This window comes from Streptopelia decaocto (assembly GCF_964273445.1).
Source record: "Streptopelia decaocto genome assembly, chromosome: 6".
NCBI lineage: Eukaryota > Metazoa > Chordata > Aves > Columbiformes > Columbidae > Streptopelia > Streptopelia decaocto.
Genome location: NC_138660.1, coordinates 58,134,264 through 58,160,111, shown reverse-complemented (window position 1 = coordinate 58,160,111; position 25,848 = coordinate 58,134,264). Strand labels below are relative to the sequence as shown.

Below are 25,848 nucleotides of genomic sequence, written 5' to 3'. Positions count from 1 at the left end.
AAAGCATAGCTTGGATCTACCATTTGCCACCTGCCACCATGACGTCATCTCGGGGCTGAACTCTCCACCTGTAGCTGGGACCTTAAATGAGCTGACGACAGAAGAGAAAAGCAGTTTCTCTTACGTTTAGCAGCAAGTGGCAGCAGCAACAGAAGCGGCAATGAGACGCTGTGTATTCCTTGCTGTGTTGCTCGCCCTGGTGTTGAGCCTTTCGAAAGGTAAGAAACACTATCTTCTGGTTTGGGATTTATCAGGGCAGCTATTCTGTGACAGTGAATGGATTGCTTAGTACTTTCAGCAGCTGCTGAAAGGCTGAAGGTCAGTGGCAATACACAATTCAGCACGTCTAGATTTTGATTAATCAATGATGAAAAATGTCGCTGCAAGACAACGGTTTTCCTTGTTCACAGAACAATGCAAAAGCACTGGTGCTTATGATTAACCTAAGGTAGCCTATTCCAAGAGCAGTTTTCAGGACCTGCATGCTAAATCCAGGTAATTCAAGCTCTGTTACAGTCATCACAAAAGGTGCGACTGTTCCACCCCAGTACCCAGGGAAAGGAGCGCAGCCGCTGGCCTTCCGGCCAGAGGCTCCTTAAATAACCGGTCTGGAAAGCAGTACCGCCTGAGCTGGCTCACAGAGAATTTGTTCCCTCCCGTTGAAATTGATTAATGGGAACTTCACCACCAATCTCGGTGGCAGAGGGTTGCACTGTGGTCTATTCAAAACAGAAGGGCAGGTGTCATTCCTTAAGCCGCTTACTGTTTTTTCTGGCATTGTGACGAACTGGGTAGTTGTGGGCCAGAACCTCTGCCCAAACTTGCCTGTCCCTGATATTCAGTGACAGATACAAGGGAGTGAAGGCATTAGCAGAAGTAGAGTTAAGGCAACTATATGAAGAGTTTCATGGTGACTTGAAGCAGTGAGAGGACTTGGAGTCTCAGCGAGTATGAATATAAAGTTACAGAGATATGAGCCAAATTCTGGTTCATGGCAAGTTCAAAATGAGCCAATAGTGTGCCCTGGCAGCCAAGAGACCAACCGTGTCCTAGGCGCATCCAGCACAGCATTGCCAGCCGGGCAGGGAGGTGATTGTCCCGCTCTGCTCTGCACTGGTGTGGCCTCACCTGAAGCCCTGTGTGCAGTTTTGGACGCCATAGGATAAATAAGGTTATAAAGCTACTAGAGAGTGTCCAGAAGAGGAACGAGGTTGGTGAAGGGTTTGGAGGGGAAGCTGTATGAGGAGCGTCTAAAGTCACTTGGTTTGTTCAGCCTGGAGGAGATTGAGGGGAGACCTCATGGCGGTTACAGCTTCCTTACAAGGGACAGAGGAAGGGCAGGCACCGAACTCTTTCTCTCTGTTGACCAGTGACAGAACCTGAGGGAATGGCAGGAAGATGTGCCAGGGGAGGTTTAGGTTGGACATTAGGAAAAGGTTCTTCACCCAGAGGGTGGTAGAACAGGCTCCTCAGGGAGGTGTCACAGCCCCAAGCCTGACAGTGTTCAAGAAGAGAATGGACAACACCCTCAGACTTATGGTGTGTACTGTGGGGTTGGCATATGCAGGGACAGGAGTTGGACTCGATGATCCTTGTGGGTCCCTTCCAACTCAGGACATTCTATGATTAAGAACTTCACTGATGTTATTAAGCTTTCCACTGGTTGTGGGTCTCTGTTGACTGCTGCAAGTGAACATATGCATTTCTGGCTACAACTACAATGTGCTACAGACCAATTTTTAGCTATAAATTATAAGCATAGGAGTCTTCAAGATTGTCAGTTGGTTGGTTTTCTGTTTGGAGTCTTGCAGTTAACAACAAGATATGAAAAAACGTGACCCAAGAGATACTGAAAGCAATGTGAGTCTTTCACTTACTTGGAACAGACTTACATCTGGATGGTCCTTCCCAGAAACCTTTTTCATTCTAAGCAAACATTGTAAAAGCTTCGCAGGATGTGTCCATTTGATTAGTACTGGCACAGGCCCTGCCCTGCTCAGCAGCCAGATGTCTCTGTTATTCCATAACCTTGCTTATAATGCCGTCCATTTCTCTATCTCCGTAGTAAACGCCTAAGTCTATTAATGCATCCTGTTTCCTTACACAGAGGTTGGGTCTAGGCAGAGTGAGCTGTAAAATGGCCACCTAGGCTCAGGTTACCTCTCACCAGCCTATCAGCAAGGTTCAATCACAGCTCGTGTGCTCTGTTATCACTACAGATGTGATTCTTCTTGGGTCCAAAGGGTACTCCGGGACAATGGCAGCCAGAGCCTCTGCAAGGCTAACAGTTGTTGTAGGCTAAGGACTAGCTCTCTAAGAGGATACTGGCCCAATATCCATTTTGACAAGGCAGTCTAAACCTCTATCGGAACTAGCGTATCCAGCAGGACCAGGGCAATGATTGTCCCCCTATACTCAACACCGGTGAGGCTGCACCTCGAATCCTGTGTTCAGTTTTGGGCCCCTCACTACAAGAAAGACATTGAGGTGCTGGAGAGAGTTCAGAGAAGAGCAATGAAGCCGGTGAGGGGTCTGGACCACAAGTCTGATGAGGAGAGGCTGAGGAAACTGAGGCTGTTTAGCCTGGAGGAGGCTGAGGGGAAACCTTGTCTCCCTCTACAACTACCTGAAAGGAAATTGTAGCGAAGTGTTGGTCGGTCTCTTTTCTCAAGTAGCAAATGATAGGAGGAGAGGAAATGGCCTCAATTGTGTCAGGGGAGGTTTAGGTTGAATATTAGGAAAAACACCAAAAAGATTGCCAATGATTGGACCAGGCTGCGCAGGGAAGTGGTTGAGTTGCCATCCATGGGGGTACTTAAAAGACATGAATGTGGTACTTAGAGACGTGGCTTAGTGGTAGACTTGGCATTGTTAGTTTTACAGTTGGACAAAATGATCTTAAAGGTCCTTTTCAACCTAAATGGTTCTATAATGCTAATACTCCAAAACCATGGCCTCTGGCCAACATAGATTCACATTATCAGGGTTATAGGAAAAAGGCACATTTCTTTACATTGATGGGAACAAATAATGCTGCCTATAGGACTCGGTAACCAGTGGAGGCAGAAACCTTGGCAGAGGACTGGCACAATTGCTCATATCTCCTCTTCACCTAGAGGAGACCAATGTATTACTTCAGGAGTTATCTTTTTGATATACCTTTTCTTTATTGATCAGAAGAACAAAGTTTGTAACATTTGCCTCACTCTGGATTTTCAAAGCCTTAAAAAGTGGGTCTATTTTTCAAATGTTTGTTGAGATTTGCAATTTTTTTTTTAATATACCAGCTTTAAGAGTGTGTTAGTGCCAAGGATTTTAGCCACAAATATATTACCCTTGCAGCTGCATGCTGTTAATGATTTAGATTGCATTATGATTGTAGTGGCATTAACTCTGACTAAATATGTTTATTCCTAACTCATATATTAACTAATTCAGATTAAAGTTAGATCATATGATCCCAACTGGCCATTTGTCAGTATCACATGTTTAACAGCAAGGCTGGTGTATTATTTAATCTCCTTACTTGTAGATAAAAAGAAACCTCAAACATTCCATATGCCAAGAGTTAAGAAAAACACCATTTCAATATTAAATAAACATCTTAAAAATAAATAGATAAAATAATTCAGAAGACTGAACACAGTAACAGATAATGCTGAAACCAAAATAAGGGGAAAATTTTCTTCAACTATTGCCTGGTGTCAGCCAGGTTTATCTTTATTCAGAAAAAAAATGTATAACGAGGAAGAAAAAGAATGACAAAAAAAAAAGTGTACTGTCATAACCAGATAGAGGTGTAGTCTTGGCAGAAAGGGTCTTGATACCACTGATAATTTGGCAGTATATGCATTCTTTGAATAAAATAATCTGCTTTTATTGTTCACTTGAATTTATTACAGCATAATTGAAGGTGTTAGCAGAGGCAGCCATTCTTCCACTGCTGCTCTGAAAGAGTTCATATAGAGAGTTTAATGATGCTTCTCCTGAGAGCACCTTCCAAAGTTGAAAAGTATCTATGTATGTATACCTTGCAGTGATTGAATTTTTGTAGATTTAACTGAGCTATAGAGCATAATATGAAGGGTCACTGTGAACATGTTAACTGTGGAGTGCAGTGTCATGTAAATCTATTTAATATAGGTGCAACAAATGAAGATGAATTATGATAAAAACACTGCTTGTTTAAAGGGCTGAGAAAAGCAAATTGACATGACAAGGGAAGCGGGCAATACTGGCACTAGGTCAGGCCAGAGCTCTGCTGGCTCTAAAGCTGAAGTATGAGCACTAGAGATGAGATGTCTCTGACTCTACTCCAGCAGTCAGTGCTGGGTTTGTGGTGCTGCCTTGGGCAGGCGGAGGGAACTTTCCTGCAGGGAGACACACGTGTGCCCATGGCTGAGCCGGCCGCGGCCAGGGAGTGCAGCTGAGCTGGGGCAACACACTGCCTGTGTGGCGCATGTGCTCAGGCACTGGGATGTGGTGGGAGAAGGGACCATGGAGACATCAGACTGCCCAGGTGTCAGCACCTGGAGACCCCAAAGGCCAGGCAGGGCTACCCTGGGCTTTGGCTGCTCAGCCCCTTACCTGCTCAGAGTTTGTCCTGCACACAAATAGGGTTCCCCAAGACTTTTCCTCCGCACTATGCTAAGCAGTGCTAACAGCTCTCTTCTCTTCATCAGGAGAGAATGCCACCACACCCACAACAACAGACACAGACACTTTAGGAGGACAGATTGGGGTCACCCATCCTGGGAGCTCTGCAGTCCCCACAAGAAGTAGGGATGTGCTCCTTGACCCAGGTTTCCCTGGGTTCATCTCCCATTGGAGACAAAGTTGCCCGGATCATGGCTATGAATCCTGTCATCATTTCACTCTTTCCCTGCTGGCCTTTCCTGCGAGGGAAAAGGGCTGGGGAAACTTTGATGAGGCTGCTCTTTGCCACCTGCACCAGTCCCAGGTACAAGAGGGTTATGGCAGATGAGGTGCCCAGAGCAAAACAAATCTCTTCTCTTCTTCAGGCTCAAACTCTGACACAAGTGCTGCCACAAATTCGACAACAGCCACAGAGAATACAGGTAAGGAGCAAAAATCTCTCAGTCAGACCCTCAGTATCATAGATTGGTGTCCCTCATCATGGGAGATCTACAGTCCCTACAGGCAGCAGGAATGTACTTTCCTGCCTGGGTAACCCCAAGTTCGCCTCCCCAAGGAGAAAAAAGTTGCCCAGATCAAGGCTGTGAATCCTCTCCACTCTTCCCTCATTCCCTGCTGACCTTTGCTGCCAGGGGAAAGGGCTGAGAAATACTTGAAGAGGCTGCTCCATGGAGACCCCAAAGGCTGTTCAAGGCTGCCCTGGGCTTTGGGTGCTCAGCCCCATGCCGGTTTCCCACTTACCTGCTCAGAGTTTGTCCTGCACGCAGAGTTTCCCAAGACTTTTCCTCCACACAAAGATAAACAGTGATACCACATGTCTCATTTTCCCTTCCTCAGAATCAACATCTGGAACAGATTCTGACCCATCTTCTCCAACAACCACAGAGACACCAGGTAAGGAGTAAAAAGCCCTCAGACAGCCACTTACAAGGACATTCTGGAATAACTCAGTTTCAGGGAGCTCTGTAGCTCCCACAGGCACAGACATGCTCCCCTGACCAGGTTTCCCCAAGTTCCTCTCCTGGTGGAGTCGTAGAGCCCCAGATCAAGTCTGCGACTCCCTCTCTGTCTTTCTTCTCTGACCCCCCTGCCCCTTGCTGTGGGGGAAAAGTGTTGGCGTTGATTTTGGCAACTCTGCCTCCTCATGCTTGGTGCCTTGTCCTCCTTCAACAGACCTCAAGACCCACATATGTTTCCCACATCCTTGCCATGCAGGAACAATTACTACCTCAGATTTCCCAAAACAGTGTTGCCAAGCAGGCCATCATGGGTAGCATTTTCATGGGATGATGGTTGCCCTCAGCCTGCTCTGAAGCTGTGCTGAGTGTGTGGTGCTGCCTTGGGCAGGTGGAGGGAACTTTCCTGCAGGGACACAAACATGTGCTCATGGCTGAGCCGACTGTGGCCAGGGAGTGCAGCTGAGCTGGGGCAATACACTGCTTGTGTGGGGCACGTGCTCAGGCACTGGGATATGGAGGAGAAGGGATCATGGAGACATCAGACTGGCCAGGTATCAGGAGACCCCAAAGGCTGGGCAAGGCTGCCATGGGCTTTGGTTGCTCAGCCCCAGTAGGTCCCCCCTTACCTGCTCAGAGTTTGTCCTGCACACAAATAGGGTTCCCCAAGACTTTTCCTCCACACAGTGCTAGCTGGTGGTACCAAATCTCTTCTCTTCTTCAGGCTCAAGCTCTGACACAAGTCCTGCCACAAATTTGACAACAACCACAGAGAATACAGGTAAGGAGCAAAAATCTCTCAGTCAGACCCTCAGTATCCTGGATTGGTCTCCCTCATCATGTGAGATCTACCATCCCTACAGGCAGCAGGAATGTACTTTCCTGCCTGGGTAACCCCAAGTTCGCCTCCCCAAGGAGAAAAAGTTGCCCAGATCAAGGCTGTGAATCCTCTCCACTCTCCCTAATTCCCTGCTGACCTTTGCTGCCAGGGGAAAGGGCTGAGAAATACTTGAAGAGGCTGCTCCATGGAGACCCCAAAGGCTGTTCAAGGCTGCCCTGGGCTTTGGGTGCTCAGCCCCATGCCGGTTTCCCACTTACCTGCTCAGTGTTTGTCCTGCACGCAGAGTTTCCCAAGACTTTTCCTCCACACAAAGATAAACAGTGATACCACATGTCTCATTTTCCTTTCCTCAGAATCAACATCTGAAGCAGATTCTGACCTGTCTTCCCCAACAACCATAGAGACACCAGGTAAGGAGTAAAAAGCCCTCAGACAGCCATTTACAAGGACATTCTGGAATAACTCAGTTTCAGGGAGCTCTGCAGCTCCCACAGGCACAGACATGCTCCCCTGCCCAGGTTTCCCGAAGTTCCTCTCCTGGTGGAGTCGTAGAGCCCCAGATCAAGTCTGCGACTCCCTCTCTGTCTTTCTTCTCTGACCCCCCTGCCCCTTGCTGTGGGGGAAAAGTGTTGGCGTTGATTTTGGCAACTCTGCCTCCTCATGCTTGGTGCCTTGTCCTCCTTGAACAGACCTCAAGACCCACATATGTTTCCCACATCCTTGCCATGCAGGAACAATTACTACCTCAGATTTCCCAAAACAGTGTTGCCAAGCAGGCCACCATGGGTAGCATTTTCATGGGATGATGGTTGCCCTCAGCCTGCTCTGAAGCTGTGCTGAGTGTGTGGTGCTGCCTTGGGCAGGTGGAGGGAACTTTCCTGCAGGGACACAAACATGTGCTCATGGTTGAGCTGACTGTGGCCAGGGAGTGCAGTTGAGCTGGGGCAATACACTGCTTGTGTGGGGCACGTGCTCAGGCACTGGGATATGGAGGAGAAGGGATCATGGAGACATCAGACTGGCCAGGTATCAGGAGACCCCAAAGGCTGGGCAAGGCTGCCATGGGCTTTGGTTGCTCAGCCCCAGTAGGTCCCCCCTTACCTGCTCAGAGTTTGTCCTGCACACAAATAGGGTTCCCCAAGACTTTTCCTCCACACAGTGCTAGCTGGTGGTACCAAATCTCTTCTCTTCTTCAGGCTCAAGCTCTGACACAAGTCCTACCCCAAATTTGACGACAACCACAGACACTCCAGGTAAGGAGCAAAAATCCCTCTGTCAGTCATTTAGGACAGATTTGGGTTACCCATCCTGGGAGCTCCGCCTTCCCCACAAGCAGGGATGTGGTCTCCTAATAGGGTTTTCCCAGTTCATCTCCCCAGTCAGGAAAAGGATGCCCAGATCAAGACTGTGGGTCCTTTCCATTCTCCTCTCTTTCCCTGCTGACCTTTGCAGCCAAGGAAAAGGCTCAGGGAAGATTTGAAGTGGTTGCTGCGGGGAGAGCCAAAAGGCTGGGAAAGGCTGCCCCTTGCTTGGCTCCTCAGCTCTGCAAGTTCCCCCATCACCTACTCAGACATTTTCCTACCCACCCCGAGTTCCTCAAGACTTTTCCTCCTAAGCAGTCCTCCCACATCTCTTCTTTTCCATTCATCAGATGGTCATGATCACCTCAGTGATACTTCAAATACAACGAAAAGCACAGACACTCAAGGTAAGGAGCAAAAATCCCTCAGCCCCTTAGGAGGGTAGATTTGGGTCACCCATCCTGGGAGCTCTACTGTCTCCACAAACAGGGAAACAGGGATGTGCTCTACTGGCTGGATTTCCCTGATTTCATCTCCCAGGGGAGAAACTGGTGCCCTGCTCGAGGGTGTGAGTCCTCTCCACTCTTCCCTCTTTCCCTGCTGCCCCTTACAGCCAGGACAAAGGATTAAGGAAGATTTAAAGAGGCTGCTCTTTTCCTGCTTGATGCCTTTGCCTCCCACACCAGTCCCGGGTGCAAGAGGATCATGGCAGCTGAGGTGCACAGGGCAAACCCATGACCAGCAGGGAGTTGTTCTTATGGCTTGTTGGGGCATGAGCAGGGAGGGATCTGAGGCTCAGACCAATTGGACTGAGTGCTAGAAGCTGTGACCTGGCACCATAGAGTGGTCTCTGCCAGGAATCTTCCATGCCCTGCCAAGCCACCTGTCCCACTGTGGTGTTGGGGAACCCAATGCAGGTGGGTCCAAGCTCCTGCAGGTGTAACACTGAGGAGGGAAATCCTGCCCAGTCCTTGAGCTCTTGTTCCATCATGGGCACGGACAAGCACATCCATCCTGCCAGCACTGCACCTTCCCATCATGTCTACCCACCGTCTGGAACGAGCAGCTGACTCACACTTTCCCCAAAATGATCATGGGTAGAATGGCATTGTGGGGGAATTGCAGGATGCAGTCTGGGTGCAGTCTGATGGTGTCCTTGACCTGCTCTGACATCCAGTGCTGGTGTGTGGTGCTGCCCTGGGCAGGTGAGGAAACTGCAGGGACACACACGTGTGCCCATGGCTGAGCCAGCCATGGCCAGGCCAGGAGTGCAGCTGAGCTGGGGCAATACACTGCCTGTGTGGGATACATGCTCAGGTCCTGGGATGTGCGGGAGAAGGGACCATGGAGACATCAGACTGCCCAGGCACCAGGACCTGGAGAGCCCAAAGGCCAGGCAAGTCTGCCCTGGGTTTGGCTGCTCAGCCCCAGCAGGTCTCCCCTTATTGCTCAGAGGTTGTCCTGCACACAGAGGGTTCCCCAAGCCTTTTCCTCCTACAATGCTAAGCTGTGCTAACAACTCTCTTCCCTTCATCAGAAGAGAATGCCACCACACCCACGACAACAGACACAAACGCTACAGCTAAGGCGCAAAAGTCCCTTAGTCGACCCCTTAGGAGGATAGATTGGTGTCACTCATATTGGGAGCTCTATAGTCCACACAGACAGCAGGGATGTACTCTCCTGCCTGACTAACCCCAAGTTCATCTCCTCGGAGAGAAAACATTGCCCTGGGCTTTGGCTGCTCAGCCCCAGCAGGTACCCCCTTACTTGCACAGAGGTTGTCCTACACACACATAGGGCTCCCCAAGACTTTTCCTCCACACAGTACTGAGCAGTGCTAACATTGCTCTTTTTTTTCCCTGCCTCAGAATCAACATCTGAAACAGATTCTGCCACAACATTAACACCAACCACAGACACTACAGGTAAGGAGCAAAAATCCCTTAGTCAACCCCTTAGGATCATAGATTGATGTCTCTCATCCTGGGAGCTCTATAGTCCCCATAGGCAGCAGGGATGTGCTTTCCTGCCTGGGTAACCCCAAGTTCACCTCCCCAGGGAGAAAACGTTTCCCAGATCAAGGCTGTGATTCCTCTCCACTCTTCCCTCTTTCCCTGCTGACCTTTTCTGCCAGGGGAAAGGGTTTGGAAAAGACTTGAAGAGGCCACTCCAGGGAGAGCCCAAAGAGAGGGCAAGGCTGCCCTGGACTTTGGCTGTTCAACCCTATGTGGGTCCCCCCCCACCTGCTTAGAGGTTGTCCTGCACTCACATAGGGTTCCCCAAGACTTTTTCTCCACGTAATGCTAAGCAGTGCTAACAGTTCTCATTTTCCCTTCATCAGAAGAGAATGATACCGTAAATACTAGCACATTCATGACAACAGCCACAGACACTACAGGTAAGAAGCAAGAATCCCTGTCAGCCCTTTAGGAGGGCAGATTGGGGTCACCCATCCTGGGAGTTCTGCAGTCCCCACAAGAAATAGTGTCTCCCAGTGGAGGCAAAGTTTCCAAGATCATGGCTATGAATCCTGTCATCACTTCATTCTTTCTCTACTGGCCTTTGCTGCAAGGGAAAAGGGAGGGGGAAATGTTGACAAGGCTGCTCTTTGCCCCCTGCACCAGTCCCGGGTGGAAAAGGATCCTGGCAGATGTGGTGCCCAGGGCAAACCTGTGACGGGGCCCTGCAGGGAGTTGTTGCTGTGCCTCGTTGGGCATGAGCAGGGAGGGATCAGGGGCTCATAACAATGGGGCTGAGTGCCAGGGGCCGGGGACCATATCGTGGTCCCTGCTAGGAATCCTCCATGCACCACCATGCCCCTTGTGGTGCTGGGGAACCCCATGCAGGTGGGTGCAAGCTGCTGTTGTGGTAACTCTGAGGAGGTGAAGCCTGCTCATCCCCTCAGTTCTTCCTGCATGGTGGGCATGGACAAGCACATCCTTCCTGCGAGCACCGCACTTTTCCATTATGCCTGTGTACTATCTGAAAAGAGCAGCTGCGTCAGGCTCTTCTCTAAATGACTGTGGGGACAAGGCGACTGTGGGGGAGCACAGGGTGTACTGGCTGGGTGCAGACTGATGGGTGCCCTCAAACTGCTCCAGCAGTCAGTGCTGGTGTGTGGTGCTGCCTCAGGCAGGCAGAGGGAGCTTTCCTGCACGGAGACACACGTGTGCCCATGGCTGAGCCGGCCATGGCCAGGAGTGCAGCTGAGCTGGGGCAATACACTGCCTGTGTGGGACATGTGCTCAGGCACTGGGATGTGGTGGGAGAAGGGACCATGGAGACATCAGACTGCTCAGGCATCAGGGCCTGGAGAGCCCAAAAGCCAGGCAAGGCTGTCCTAGGCTTTGGCTGCTCAGGTCTGTGTGTTTCCCCCTCACCTGCTCAGAGTTTGTTCTGCACACACAGAGTTCCCCAAGACTTTTCCTCCAGAGAATGCTAAGCAGTGCTACTATCTCTCTTCTTTTCACTTTGTCAGGAGAGAATAACATAACTGCTACTACACCCACAACGACAACTGCAGGCACTACAGGTAAGGAACAAAAATCCCTCAGTCATCCCCTTAGGAGGGTAGATTTGGGTTACTCATCCTGAGAGCTATGCAGTCCCTTCCTGCTCAGGTTTCCATGAATTTGTCTCCCAGGAGAGACAAAGTTGCTGAGGCTGGAACTGTGAAGCCTCTCCACTCTTCCCTCTTTCCCTGCTGGCCTTTGCTGCAAGGGGATAATGTTGGGGAAGATTCCAACAAGCCTTGTTGTCTTCTGCTTTGGATCTCTTCATCCAGAAAAATAATTTGTCTTCAGTAGGACCTCTGGAAAGTCAGTATCTGGAAATGAGCCCTCTAGTAAATGAAAGTTCATCAAATGTTTTGCTTTCCATTTTTTGGGGGATGAAAGAGTGTTAGTGCATTTTTCCCCACTACACATAAAATCTCTACCTCATCTATGAGAAGGTACCGATGGAGTTAAGTGAAAGAAACCAGGCAGGGTGAAAAATAGAATTTAGTGACTTGGAAGAGAACTGTAATTACCATCCTATATTTAATGTCTATTGAAATATAACTTTTAATTACTTATAAACATATAAATTATGTATAGATATGAAATACATATTATAAAATCCTTACAGAATATATAATTACTTAACAAAAGTATTATGGAGACCATTTTAGGCAAACCCTGTAAAACGTTACTTCTCCCTAAATTTCTTTCTTCTGATGGATTTACTATCACATCTTTGTGTTTTCTCTTTCTTATTGCTGTGCATGTTTCCAGGCTAATCTCTCAGAGGATGATTTTCAAGGAAGGATTAGCTGGAAGTTTTCCTATAGTGCTACTCCTCTTCCAAGTGTATGAACAGATTGGAATTGGGGACGACCCAGGTTGGCTCAGAACAGTGACATAAGCTGCAGGATTCTCTGAATACACTGAAGATGCTGTGGGAGCAGAAACAAGAGCCTTGCCCTGGTCTTGGAGTAGCAATGGCAAGCTTGGCATTGAGGGAGAAGGGTAGATAGGTGGAGCCTGCAGGGCTTTTGGACAGAGGAAATTTGCAGGAAGAAGGCAAATCAAGTGGAGAGAGGTTGCTGGAGAAGAGGTATCACAAGCAGGCGTACAGGTTAAATCACACTAAGCAACAGGTTATAGGAAATAAGGGTAAGACACCGAATAGGCTAAAGGGGGAGGTAGAAGGAGGTTTGGAAAAGGTTTTGAAGCACCATATCACGCTGTCCTTGATGGCCTCAGCATACTCTTTAGTTGTATTTATTATCTATAAAACATACCTGATAGTAGAACTGGCTATTGCACTTTCATAGAAATTCTGACATCAATATCTTTATCTTTGTATCAGGGGATTTCTGCAAACCAAACCCTTGTGGAACAAATTTGGCTACCTGTGTTCTTTTAAACACCACTTTTACCTGCCTGTGCCAATATGGATTCTACTACAGGGACAATGATTGTCACAGAGGTGAGCTGCAGAAGGGCAATCTATATTTTGAATTACTTCTACTCAGGTGAATTTTTCTTTCTGTATCCCTTGTTCTCATGTTATAACTGAAAACATAATCAGTCTGGGAAAGTGGCTGCTGAATAATGCCTGGCTTTGCAGACAGCCACCAATGCAATGACCTAGATTGTTATCTCACAAAACAGTAACAGCCAAATAGGTTGATGTGCGAGGAAAAGAAGGTGAGGTCTTTGTCAGAAGTGCTGGAGATTAAAATGAGTGAAAAGCAAGAAAAAAAATGCAAGTTTAAACCTGACATCAATATTAATGGCCAGGATTTAAAGGGGCCCAAACACATGAACACCTCTGAACAACCATCTTGATTTTCCCAGTTGCTAAACACTCATCACAATCCTGTTAAAGTGTATCTCTGAGATGCTGCTAATGATCAAGTGTGTGAGCAAATGGAGCTTCTCATTTAAGTCCCAGCAGGCAGGATTCTCAAATATACTATGAGCCTAAAGAAGGAGGTAGATACCGAATCACTTTCTCAGATATGGTGAACCACATTAACTGCTTGGTGGCTGTGACTGCAAATTTAATGTCCTTAATATAGGTATTCTCTCACCAAATACTGTAATATCTCAGATGAAATATTTTATTAGCTGCAGCCATGCTTACAGTTTAACATAATTCAGTTTCATAGTCTGACCGGTTTGGTTGAGCCCAGGATCCTGCCTGCTTCCCATTAGCCAGAGTACATTCCTCATTGTAGCTGAATTGACCAAGCAAACATTTGTCCCCTGCTGATTCCTCCAATACATGAAAAACAACACTGATTTCTGCATTGTGTTTCCACATCTCTGACGGCCTGAGAACCCTAAGGTAAAACCTGATTTACTTGCATGCTTTCTAATTAATTCATATTCTCTGTTCTTATTCCAGGGAAAATATTCCCAGGAGTCATCACACTTCAAGGACCTTACGATGATAGTGTTCTAACTGTAAATTTTATGCAGTATGAAGAAGTTTTAAATAATATAACACAGTTTGTGAGTGATAATTTTTCAACCCTTTCTGTATATTTAATGCTTTCTTGAATCTCATGCAGACAGGGGATACACATTGCTTTCGAAGTTTAGCCTAGGAGAGTTTCACTTGAGAAATCTACTTCTTTCAAAGCATGCTTCATACTAGTTTAGACCTATTCATGAAAAACTTGAATTTTGCCCTCAGATGAGTACATGCATGGCTCTTGCTGAAGAGATTCACCTGAAATAAGTAATATTTGCATTTAAGTGCCACTTGTATTCTGGGAAGTTCTCACATCAATTGCTCTGTATCTTTCACCATTCCTGCTCCAAAAACCATGGGGTTGAGCAAAGTTTTCCAGCCCATTTAGATTCTGATCTCCGGTGTTTGCTGAGGAATCAGTAATACTCATTGGTATAATAAAAAATAACTTTTTTTTTTTTTTTTAAAAAAAAGAAAGCTATCATTTCCACACAGCACAAACTTTTCAGAAAGGCTGTCCAGCTGTGTCTAAATACCTAGATAATAAACCTCTTCCATAAGTATACCAGTATTAGTATTTCGTTAGTGAAATGGACATTACACATTTTGAGCATTCTATGATTAGAGGCAAAATCTTGTAATGGATTTCCTGGAGAAATAAGATGAACAGTTACATTTATGCTATGAAGTTCAAAGAAACAGATTTACTTATGTTGAGAAGAGGTATGCAACTCTACCAGACAGCTGATTAAAAAATATTCACCAAAGATTAATCAGAATTCATCAAAAATGGTTATCAAATTCATGTTATAATATTACTTCCTATGAATGTTTTATCAGAAAGTAACCAAAAATTGTTTCTCCAAAATGTTAAAAAGTATTTTCTTCAATTTACTTGTCCAGCATTTTTTCATGACATGGCTACAGAAGTGCATATTTTGCAGCATTAGGATATATATGTCATAGTATGCAAAAGCAAAAATAACATAGAAAATAATTTTTATTTTATTACAAAGAAAGGATAGCTTATTTTTTTGGTCAACCAAGACATTTTATCCTTTTCTCATGGTTCCTCCTGCTTGTGTGGCAGTTGGAGGCAGCTACCTCCACCAGTTGTTCCCTGCTTCACATGGGATGAGGGAGAGAAACCCCCAGCGCTTTCATTGGTGCTGCACTTCTCCCCACAGGATCAACCTCTGACAGTCCCACTTCACTGCATCTTAGGGACACATGCCATCTGTAAGGATGCTCACTTGTCCCTCTTCCCTCTACTTGGACATGGGTTGGTGATGAAGGGACGCCCTTTTAAGCGATGAGCCTGCAAGGCTGTATCTGTTGCTACCTGGCCAGGCAACCCTAATGCGCTGCCTGACATTCATTCAACTCATGTCTCTCCATCCCTCCACTGCGCTCCTGTATTCCCTGTTCACGGCACCATGCTGCTGCTCCTCTTCTGCAATACTTTGCACAGTGGATGTGACAGATCAGCTTGCTTTATTTGTGCTGACAGTGGCATATTCTGGATTAAAATTTACAGCTGAAGCCTCAATGCTTAGTGCAGTTTTGGTTTATGTTTCTGCTTGCCTTTAACTCAAATTCATTTATTTTTTACAGTTCAAGTATGCCTTCGAGAATTTAACAGGCTATGAACAGACGGTCATTGTGGAAATTCAGTAAGTTTGCCAGGTTGGGTTTTGCACACTGTGTGCTTCACACACACCTCATTTTAATCTGTTCCCCATGGAGTACTCAGCTCAAGAAAGGATATGGGATGAGTTCAGTTCATAGAATCATAGAATAGTGTGCATTGGAAGGGACTTTCAAAGCTCATCCAGTCCAACCCCCTGCAATAAGCAGGGACATTTTCACCCAGATCAGGTTGCTCAGAGCCCCGTCCAGCCTGGCCTTGAATGTCTCCAGGGATGGGGCATCTACCACCTCTCTGGGCAACCTGGGCCAGTGTTTCACCACCCTCATTGTAAAAAATTTCTTTCTTATCTCTAGCCAGAATTTCCCCTCTATTAGTTTAAAACCATCACTTCTTGTCCTATCACAACAGCAGTATGCCTCCTGTTAAACGAGGGCATTCTTTTTGTATTTTTAAAGCTTTTGGGATGCTGGCCCCATTTTTACCCCATGGATTTCCAGTATGTCTGTGAAGTGGGCTGTGTGAGACATCTCCACAGTGGATCTCCCACTTACAGCACCATGTAGGATACAGCACTGTGCTATAACTAGCAGTCCCTGTGATATCTGACATCTCTGAAATTGTGACAGTTAATGCAGATGTTCCTATGAGCAGGTCTGACTTGGAGTCTCACTAGTTTAATTTAAGAAACACCTCCATTACGGAAGCCCACTGCATCTCATTGTGCATTTGCTGGTCTCTCCTGATGGCAGGCTGTGCAAAGATGTTATTTAAATGGGCTGTGGTTACTGTAGCTGTGGACATAGGTCCTCTGCTGATGCAGGTGGACATCGTGAGATGTCCCTCTCTTCCCATCCCCACCTGTTACAGGTTACTGTGCCCAGAGCTCTGCCAGCTTCTCTGTGAGTGCTCCCTAACCCACATTAAGCAAAGGCCGGCATGCTGGCACACACAGCAGTGTAAACCCTTTCAGCGAACCCCATGCGTTAAGCAGAGAAGCAGACTGCTGTTCTAGCAGAGATGTGAGGGCAGTAACTTCCAGCAGAGTGGTTGTGACAAATAGATGGGGCACAGTAACATCTTGAAGAACTACAGCAGTCTGCCACTTAGAGATACTTGCATGCACATCCCAGAAGCATGAAGTTCAGCTGAAGAACAAGGTAGTCACTGCTGTTCTGCACCTCACCGCAGGAAGATTGCTGTCCAACTGAACCCAACCCAGCTAGCATGCATGTAGCATAGATACCTCTACATTTCAAAGAGATCCTCCCAGATTCATTGCAGACATACCCTGAATTATCCTCACCATGTTCAGGATGGGTTCTCTATGTCATGCCTGGATGACACCACATGCTGATGTGACCATGGGAAAGTTAGGGTCTAATAGATGAGGTCCTCCATGCTGCAGCCAACTTGAGGTTAGCCCAGTAAAAAAAAATATCAGCACACAAAGGAGGGATGTTGTCAGCACTAAATCCAACAGCCTTTGCTTACCAGCTACCTATTTACACCTGGATCTACCAGAAAGATGGCCATTAATGGATTCCTAAGCAAGGCTTGAACTAATTTTCAGATAAATGAGACTTGAGCTCATTTATCAATACCTGCTTGTGGGATGAAAGAAGCTGGGGAGAGAGGTGGGTTAGGCAGAAATCTTATCTTGTCTTTGCATCTAGCTTGCTATCCATATGGATTATATGAGGCTTTAAAATGATGCTATCTGTATTTTTCAGACCTCTAACAGAAAACAGAGCTTCTACTAAAATAAAGGTAACAGTGATAAACCTGTTTATGAAGAACACAACTGCAAACAATGAGACAGTTAGTTCTGCAGTAATGAATGCAACAGATCATTTTTCCTTTGTCGTTGGGTACACAGGTATGTGATTCCTTACTGTGAAAGTAAATAATCAGTAGAAACAAAGGTTCCCATCTTTGAAGCAGGTTAGAACATTTCTGTGTGCAGCACAGACCATTAGAACATCAGTCTTGTTGATTTTAAGGAGCTGAAAGTTCAATCTTAAGTAATTTTGAATACTCAACCATTCAATGCTGGGCTTTTTTGTCTTATTAAGGCTTTTTACTTCCTACGTAAAGGAGAGAAGGAAAATACTTATTCCCAAGTAAGCAATGGCCTGTTGATTTTAACCTGCTGAGTGTTAACTGGCTGGAAAAATCAGGACTGAATATATACATACATATGCTGTGTTTCTGAGAATAAGCCAGTATCTTACTGGCAAAATAGGATGAAACTCTCTTTAGACTTATTCTTCCATAATTAACCATGGTAGTTGAAATTAGGCCTCTCTGAGCTAAGTAATTTATTTTTCTAAACCAGTAAAGTCTTGCATTACTGAAAGTGTAATACTTTGAGAATGATTTTGTAAATAAAATGTAGATTTTTTTTTTCTCTTTTTGCTCCTATTTTGAAATCAGCTTTCGCAAAAGGTATAGCTAATAATTAAAGGAGTCCATTTCATGACTTATAGCCTGAGTTTAGTCTGAAGGTGATTGTATCTACGTCAACCATGATGTTTCCTGTGTGCTAGTCCTAATCATAGGGGAAAATTAAAAAAAAAAAAACAACACACTTGAGAGCTCTCAAAGCACCAGAGTAGTCGCATCCCTACACAGAGGTTTGTAAACCATCCCCACCACTCGAATATGGATCTGAAGAGCAACATGCTGGGCAAACAGCATACTGATATTGCTCATGAAAGGAGTTGCATGCCCGTAAACATTTATATCTACATAGAACTGTGTAGGATCTGGATCTCACAGTTTAGTTGTAGAAAAAACTAAGGGGATAGTGCTGGGTGGTTTTGTTTGTTTGTTTGTTTTTTTTAAGGTGAGTCAGAAAGTCAGTGTCCAGAATATGAATTTATAGGCAGAATTTCCCTCTTTGTGGGCTGGGGGGCAGAAAGGTTTGGAGGCAGTTGGAGGAGGCTGAGAAACAGAAGTTCAGGGGATGTGATGGAAAAATATGCCTTAACTGGTAAAGAGCAAGGGAAAAGAAAGTGTTTGGTGTGTGGATTGTTTGTTTGTGTTGTGGTTTGTTTCCTTTGTTTTTTCCCTCAGCATTGGTAAATAATTGTTTTATGATTCACTGAGCAGGTGTACTGCTATCTATGAAATGAGATTATTAGTACTCAGGTTTGTTTCTTGGTTGTTTATCTTTTAAAGGAACATCTTATTGTGCAGTTTATAACTGTGATCCTGAAACCACAGTGTGTGAAGACTATGAGTTTCCACAATGCACATGCAAAAATGACTTCTCGAAAACAGAATGGGATATTCTTTCTTGTTCAAGTAAGAATCATAGAATAATTTCGGTTGGAAGGGACACTCAGGATCATGGAGTCCAACCATAACCTAACTTCAGCGCTAAACCATGTCCCCAAGAACCTTGTCTGAACACCTTTTAAACACCTCCAGGGATGGTGTCTTCACCACTTCCGTGGGCAACCTGTTCCAATGCCTGACAACCCTTTCTGTGAAGAATTTTTTCCTAATATCCAATCTAAATCTCCCCTGGCACAACTTGAGACCATTTACTCTTGTCCTATCACTTGCTACTTGGGAGAAGAGACCAACACCCTCCATGCTACAACCTCCTTTCAGGTAGTTGTAGACAGCGGTAAGGTCTCCCCTCAGCCTCCTTTTCTCCAGGCTGAACAGCCCCAGTTCCCTCAGCTGCTCCTCATCAGACTCGTGCTCCAGATCCCTCACCAGCTTCATCACCCTCCTTTGCACTCTCTCCAGTACCTCAAAGTCTTTCTTATGATGAGGGGCCCAAAACTGAACACAGAACCTTGCTACTTTACCTTTTTCCCTGTCTCAGTCCCTTTTTGAAAAGGGCACTCCGCAAATGTGCTGATCTCTAAAAATCAGGGAATGTGTGTCTTATTGAGAAAGCCATAGAAAAACACATTCTCACATTTAACTTTAAACGCATCCATAATTCTGCTCCAGTAGTAAAAACTACTAAAACCTAAGAAAATTATAACTGAAAGCAGAGAATGGGCAATTCTTTAAATGCATTGTTAAACTCTTGATATAGAATTGAAACCTAAATAGGGAAAGGATGGAACATAATTGAATCCTATATTCACAGCCTTTTCTTCTAGGATATATTTTGGGAATAAATTCTACATGTTACATAGATGCACCCATGGGGATGCTGACATAACTGGAAGTCTCATGATACACTACAACAATCTGTTAAAGCTCTGTCTCTTGTTGACAGTTCTAGGATTTCATTACCTGTGTTTAGACAGGTTTTTGTGGGAAGAATGATTTGTGTGATTTTTAGGAACTGTTATTGTTGAGGTTTTATTTGCTCACTGGTTTTGAGTCTTTTAATGAGTACTCTGTTTATATTTTTTAGCTTTCTTCCAGAGCCATAAGATGTACCTCATTTTCTTCTTATGAAAACTAAAATTTTCACACTAGCCAAAAAAAAGTCTGAGATATTAAGAAAAACAAAAAATATTGTAGGCATTCGTGATAAAATAATGAAAGCTGGCTACAATAAAGACCAGTGAGATGTGATCCAGTGTAGAAGTTTGTGGCCCCTAATTGTCTAAATCTGATCCAGTTTTAGATCAGTTGCAATATGAATTATCTGCTGTGAGATCGAACTGCAGGTTTTACTGCGTAAGGTGCAGCCTAGCCAGATTTACATTCTGATGAACTAGACGGTTTGAACTAGACCATTTACTTCTAATTTCATGCTTTTGTATTTCAGTTTCTATTCTACATAGATATGGCCCTAAAAAAGACATTCTGGTGCTTTTAAGCACAATGAAGTTTTGTGTATTCACAGTGCAATAAACAAAAAGAGGGCAGGGGGATTTTCTGCAGCGTTGATTTTTTGAGGGCTGTCTTCACTCTGCTTTTTTTCCCTCTGAAAATACAGATTGCAGTCAAGACTGTTTTCAAAGAGAAAACATGTACTGTGCAAAAGAAGATGGGGCTCCAAACTGCACATGCATTTCTAACTTCAAAATGAAGGGTGAAAAATGTGTACCGTGAGTACTCAGCTTTTTCTTGCTTTCCTGTGTTCTGGCAAAGGCAGGGGAGATGAACGTCTAACATGGGGTCACCCTCGCTCTAGAAGAACAGGATGCAGCTACATAAGTCATAGAAGTGCCCAAGGTAGTTAGCAGGTGGACAAATTCCCATGGTGTCACAAGTTATAGCATTTTAACTGCTTGGTGGTAGTTGTTGGTGTGCTCTCATAATACCTCAGAGGAAAGTCAAGGAGATCTAAGATAATCTGTGAATTAGTGAAGAGGATAAACACTCATATGTTGTGGGTTACCCACATAAACATAAACTGAGTAACTGAGCCATGGGAACTGGTATGCTGAAGTGTTTAGTGAGCAACAGGTGTTAGAGACAGATTTTCCTCAAATCCCTGGAAAGTTTCCACTGCTATCAGTGGGGACTCTGTTATTTCATCTCCATTTTCCCTCTGTGGGTATTTCTGTCGGCTCGGGATCAGAACAGAGTGCTGTTGTTTGCTGGCAAAGCTGAGTAGGTGACTGGTTGTGCTCTGCTCTCCAAGCAGAGGGACCTCACCCCCCATATCCATTAATTTAGCTCTTTTTTTTGTAGTTACTGCTGCTACACACTGAACACTTGTTACCATAAAGTCAATATATTTTAAATATAAGAAACTAGTATGGGAGGAAGATAAAGAGCTGCCAGTCATTACAGACCTTATATAGAGGCTTTTCATAAAGACAGTGGGTAGCAATTCCAAGTGGCTCAGAGGTATAGGGTTTAGGTCTTTGGAGGAATTAGGCCCTTTTAACATTTTTCAGGCTGACAACCTGAAACTTTGAGTGCCCAGCTCACCAATCATTCTGAAAATGTCATATTGTTTTACTCTAACAATGAAACTAAACAATTCAACACTAAGATAGCATTAAAGAGGAAACCTAAAATGAATGCACCTCGCAGAGAAATTGATAGTAAAACGTGGATATACACTGTTGTTTTGTGATCATCTGCTTAATGACGTTATCTTTCTTTTTTCTTTTCTTTTCTTTTCTTTTTTCTTTTCTTTTCTCTTTTCTTTTCTTTTCTTTTCTTTTCTTTTCTTTTCTTTTCTTTTCTTTTCTTTTCTTTTCTTTTCTTTTCTTTTCTTTTCTTTTCTTTTCTTTTCTTTTCTTTTCTTTTCTTTTCTTTTCTTTTCTTTTCTTTTCTTTTCTTTTCTTTTCTTTTCTTTTCTTTTCTTTTCTTTTCTTTTCTTTTCTTTTCTTTTCTTTTCTTTTCTTTTCTTTTCTTTTCTTTCTTTTCTTCTCTTCTCTTCTCTTCTCTTCTCTTCTCTTCTCTTCTCTTCTCTTCTCTTCTCTTCTCTTCTCTTCTCTTCTCTTCTCTTCTCTTCTCTTCTCTTCTCTTCTCTTCTCTCCTCTCCTCTCCTCTCCTCTCCTCTCCTCTCCTCTCCTCTCCTCTCCTCTCCTCTCCTCTCCTCTCCTCTTCCCTTTCCTCTTCCCTTTCCTCTTCCCTTTCCTCTTCCCTTTCCTCTTCCCTTTCCTCTTCCCTTTCCTCTTCCCTTCTCTTCTTTTTTTCTTTTTCCTCTCCTCTCCTCTCCCCATTTTTCTCTTATGTAGTTGTCCAGTGGGCTACTCTGGAGAGCGATGCGAGAACAGTAAGTACAAGGATTTCTGATTTTTAATTACAGCGTGAAAAAGTACGCAGTAATGTTTAATCTAGCTGAGATAATAAAAAGAACAACCAGGAGCATTTAGGGGTGCCACTGTCCTGTATTGATATCAGGAAAATATTAAAAAAAAAAAAAAAAAAAAAAAAGAGAGAGAGAGAGAAATTCTACTATTGCCTTTAAGGAAAAATCCTTATTGGAACTCATATTCAGACAGGCGGTAGTATTTCCTCTAATGATCTCTGCATTAAGCCAAGTAGTTTTTAGCCAAACACAGGTTATTTGATAGAAATGCATTTAGTCCTCATCTAAAGATATGCAATACTGAACTCAGCACCACTAGTGGATTAGTTTCTTCTGTAATTAATCACTCCCTCTATTGAAATGTCAGTGAATTACTCTCATTTGAAGTGTTTCTGCTTTAATACCCAATCACTGGTTCTTGTTTGTGCTTTACCTTGCAAGCAAGCACTGCATAGTATCTAGCATTTTATGCAGGTGAAGAGATGATGGTCCTGACTGTGTTATCCCATAATTTTAATCATCTGGACAAGCAAACCAGACTGGTCTTCCAAAATTTTTTCCCTTTTCTGAGTCAGTTTTGCTGAGAGTTTTCAAATGCTGTTTTTTGTTTCCTTGTTTGTTTTTCCAGATAGTGAACTCATCCTTATAATAGTGGGTACAGTGCTTGGAGTGGTTGTCCTGTGTTTAGCCATAGCAGTCACTGTGGTTTCAATAAGGTAAGAGCATTACTGACAATAAAACAGAAGCCTCACTGTTGCATGTTCCTAGAGAACTAAACAGAAATTCAGAGAGGATTGGGCTGAAAATGTTGTATTCTAAGTTAATTTAAGTAATGTAGACATTAGAATCTGGTTTTGCTTCTGTATTTATTCTCTTGCTAAGAATCTGACCATGAAAACTTCAGCCAAGTCTTTCAAAACTCATGCCTGAACCATTAATCCTAATCCTGCTCTAGTCAGTACTGATATGGCGTCTGTATCAGCCTGAAGAAGGATGCAGATGTTAGAACACTGTGTGGCCCAAATTCAGACTCTGCATCTTTCCCTGCTAGGACTTCAGCTCAGGGCCTGGCATGCCCCTTTCAGCTCAATACAGGTGGCATTTCCAGCCAAGCATCTCTTTACTGCTTGCTATTCCTGGTATAGTGGCAAATACCCAGTTGCAATGGCACCTCTTCACTTGTCTCCACACTATAAATGTAGAAATACTCAAGCAGGTCCTCTGTCTTTGCTCTCAGCAGAGCCCAGGAAAAGATGCTTGTAAAACATCTTGTGTGACCAAGGAAACTCCTTCACTCTAAGAACTAGTTGAAAAAGGTCAAAGTCCGCCTCTATCTCTCCTAGAGCTTAGCCCATCTATGATAAGAGATGCCAAACTTTGCACTCTGTCATTGATAACAAGGGGTTTGCAATAGATATGCTAGAAAAACCTGTTGCATGTTGGACTTAATAACTAAAGGACAGCAAAAGGTCTTTTAAAACCTCCTTTGTTATTTCATTTCCTCTGAAGAGCTAAACACAAACAAGATCCAGAGAAGAAGACACTGCTAAGATCAGGTTATTCCAACCCAAATACCTCTGAAGACAGACAGCCCACGATGTTCCCCAGAGTCCGCACCACTACTGGCCATACAAACCCCGGATACCAACCAAACAACCCATATGAGATGCGAGATTTTGATGATTTGGTAAGTATTTCACACAGGCCTACGGGAACTGCATTCCTAAGCTCTAATATTGTGGGTGACAGACACTGGAACCTAAACTCTGCTCTGTCTATCCTCCCTTGATCTAGAAGGCCAAAGTGGTATTAAGGCAACCAAACAACTATGGCTGCAGCTGAAAAAATATCCCAAATACAGAGATCAGCACTCATCTTATGAAGACCTTTCTAAAGGTCCTTGAGTAACAGGAGGGATATGTGGAAAGCAAGGGTCCAAGCAACAGTTTGGCTGCCCAGTGGTCTGCTGTGTTGTAGGACACTTGTCTGCATTGACTGAACACGTCCTTCAGCATAGGTGCACATTCAGACATCCCAGGCTGTAACAATGTGCGCTGCTTTTAAGCCAGATGTAGCATCAACAGGTGCTGCGGTGGCGCTTCCCAGTTCCAGCCTCCTGCAAGGTTCACACTCAGCTTAACGTGGCAGAGCTGCCCAGGGCTCAGTGTCCTCTCACCTGCTCTGCCACCATCTCGTTCACAGCAAAAGCCTCTGCAGTTGCTGTGGCATTGCAAAGGGGTAAAGTGTCACGAAAAATCTAGCACGGCTTTTGTATTTATACAGCCCAGAAGAGCCTGTTCAGTGGAGGCGTGTCATTAGCCGTGCTGAAAAAAATGTGGTTTAGCTTGAACTTTGCAAGGCGGCTGTGCATGAAGCAGGGGCCTGAGAAGTGCTGCTCTGTGATATGATTGATTTGCTGGGTTCTGCATGCATCCACTAAATAAGAAGCACGTTTTCCATTCCAAACTTCCTTAAACGACATTTTAGCAACACCTCTGTGGTGCAAGAGACTATCCCTGTTTAGTGAAGAATAACTGTTTAAATGTAATACACTCACGTGTTTTGCAGAATTGAATCCTGAACAGTGATAGAAGCAACACAGAAACCTGATGTTTGAAAAACAAACAAACAAAAATTCTTTTAAAAATCTGGTAGTTAAGAGAAGAAAAAATATCTGTTTAGTTAGTTGATTGGCCAGATTCACATGGATTTTGACATTTATAACTTTCCAATGAGGGCTGGTGTGTCCCAGAGAGAGTGCTATCATGTGCAGTCTGCTATATGTTGAACTATTCTGAGAAAGGAGTTTTCTGACCCAGAGCTACTCTTTATTTCTTCTCTTCTCCAAATTCTCTGTAGTATGAAGCATCACGGGAGCCTGAGGGCTTTCGGATACACAGCAGAAACTAAGTGACCAGAGTGGCAGAAGGATGGACAACCACCATGACAATGGGTCAGACCAAGGAGTTTCACAGCATCTCACCAATGCAGTTACTTCAGCAGAAGGGACAACAAAGTCCACAGCCCCAGATTCTCTGAAGATTTTCTAAAGACCCTGCTTGGAAGAGATCATGGCCAATTTCCCTGAAATAAGGAAAAAATGAAGGGTAGGGAGAAGAAGAGGATTTTAGAAGAATCATAGAATCACTTAGGTCAGAAAAGAATAACTATATGGACTTCAAAAACATTGGACATTTTTAGGAGGCCAGCACATCAGCAAAAGAGCATGTGTAGACAAGATATCAGGATTTTAACCCTGCTGCTTTTCAGTTCTTCTGGAAGATGCTCCTGGCAGAATGTGTGATGCTGAAAAACGTCAGCTTCCAGAGCTTTGCCTGTATTTGTGTTCACTCCAGCTACAGGCAGCCTGCGTGGCTTTGGGCAGATCAAAGTGAGATCAAAACTGTTCTTCATGAGAACCTAACCTCCTTCTCTTTTCTATACCAGATAGAGTCTTTTCTCCCTCCTCAGTCCCTCAGTGTTTCCTATCTGAAAGCATTCAGTTCAGATCTCTGCTGACATGTGTTGTGTGAGACAATGGTACTTGTCTGACCTTTTATGCAGCCTTCCTTCCCAAGACAATGGCAAGAAACAATATCTTCATACAAACATTATTGTTCTCCATCTTTCACAATTATGTTGATTTTACCTTCTCAGCTCCTGTGGAAAATGTTAGTGTTGTTTTTTTTTTTTTTCTCTTGCACTCTTCACATTTTGATTGAATCATCTTACATCTTTTTATTTTTCATTTCTTACGTACACTCAATAAATCCCTCTGTAAAAGA

The 25,848-nt window shown here is 44.4% G+C and overlaps 1 protein-coding gene across 2 annotated transcripts; it reads left to right on the top strand.

Moving 5' to 3' along the window:
- Positions 1 to 160: 160 nt before the first annotated feature.
- MUC13 (mucin 13, cell surface associated) lies at positions 161 to 25,848 on the top strand (the record flags this gene model as incomplete). Of its 2 annotated transcripts, XM_082056825.1 has the most annotated exons (20): positions 161 to 218; positions 5,022 to 5,078; positions 5,494 to 5,550; positions 6,337 to 6,393; positions 6,807 to 6,863; positions 7,650 to 7,706; positions 8,105 to 8,161; positions 9,626 to 9,682; positions 10,099 to 10,155; positions 11,236 to 11,289; positions 12,609 to 12,728; positions 13,653 to 13,759; positions 15,336 to 15,394; positions 17,103 to 17,248; positions 18,553 to 18,678; positions 20,288 to 20,399; positions 21,990 to 22,027; positions 22,692 to 22,779; positions 23,573 to 23,750; positions 24,923 to 25,848. In XM_082056825.1, the coding sequence occupies 20 exons, from the start codon at positions 161 to 163 to the stop codon at positions 24,971 to 24,973; spliced, it is 1,593 nt and encodes a 530-aa protein (XP_081912951.1). In that variant the 3' UTR covers positions 24,974 to 25,848. The 2 variants fall into 2 exon arrangements, with proteins under 2 accessions (XP_081912951.1, XP_081912952.1); XM_082056826.1 differs by lacking the exons at positions 6,337 to 6,393; positions 6,807 to 6,863.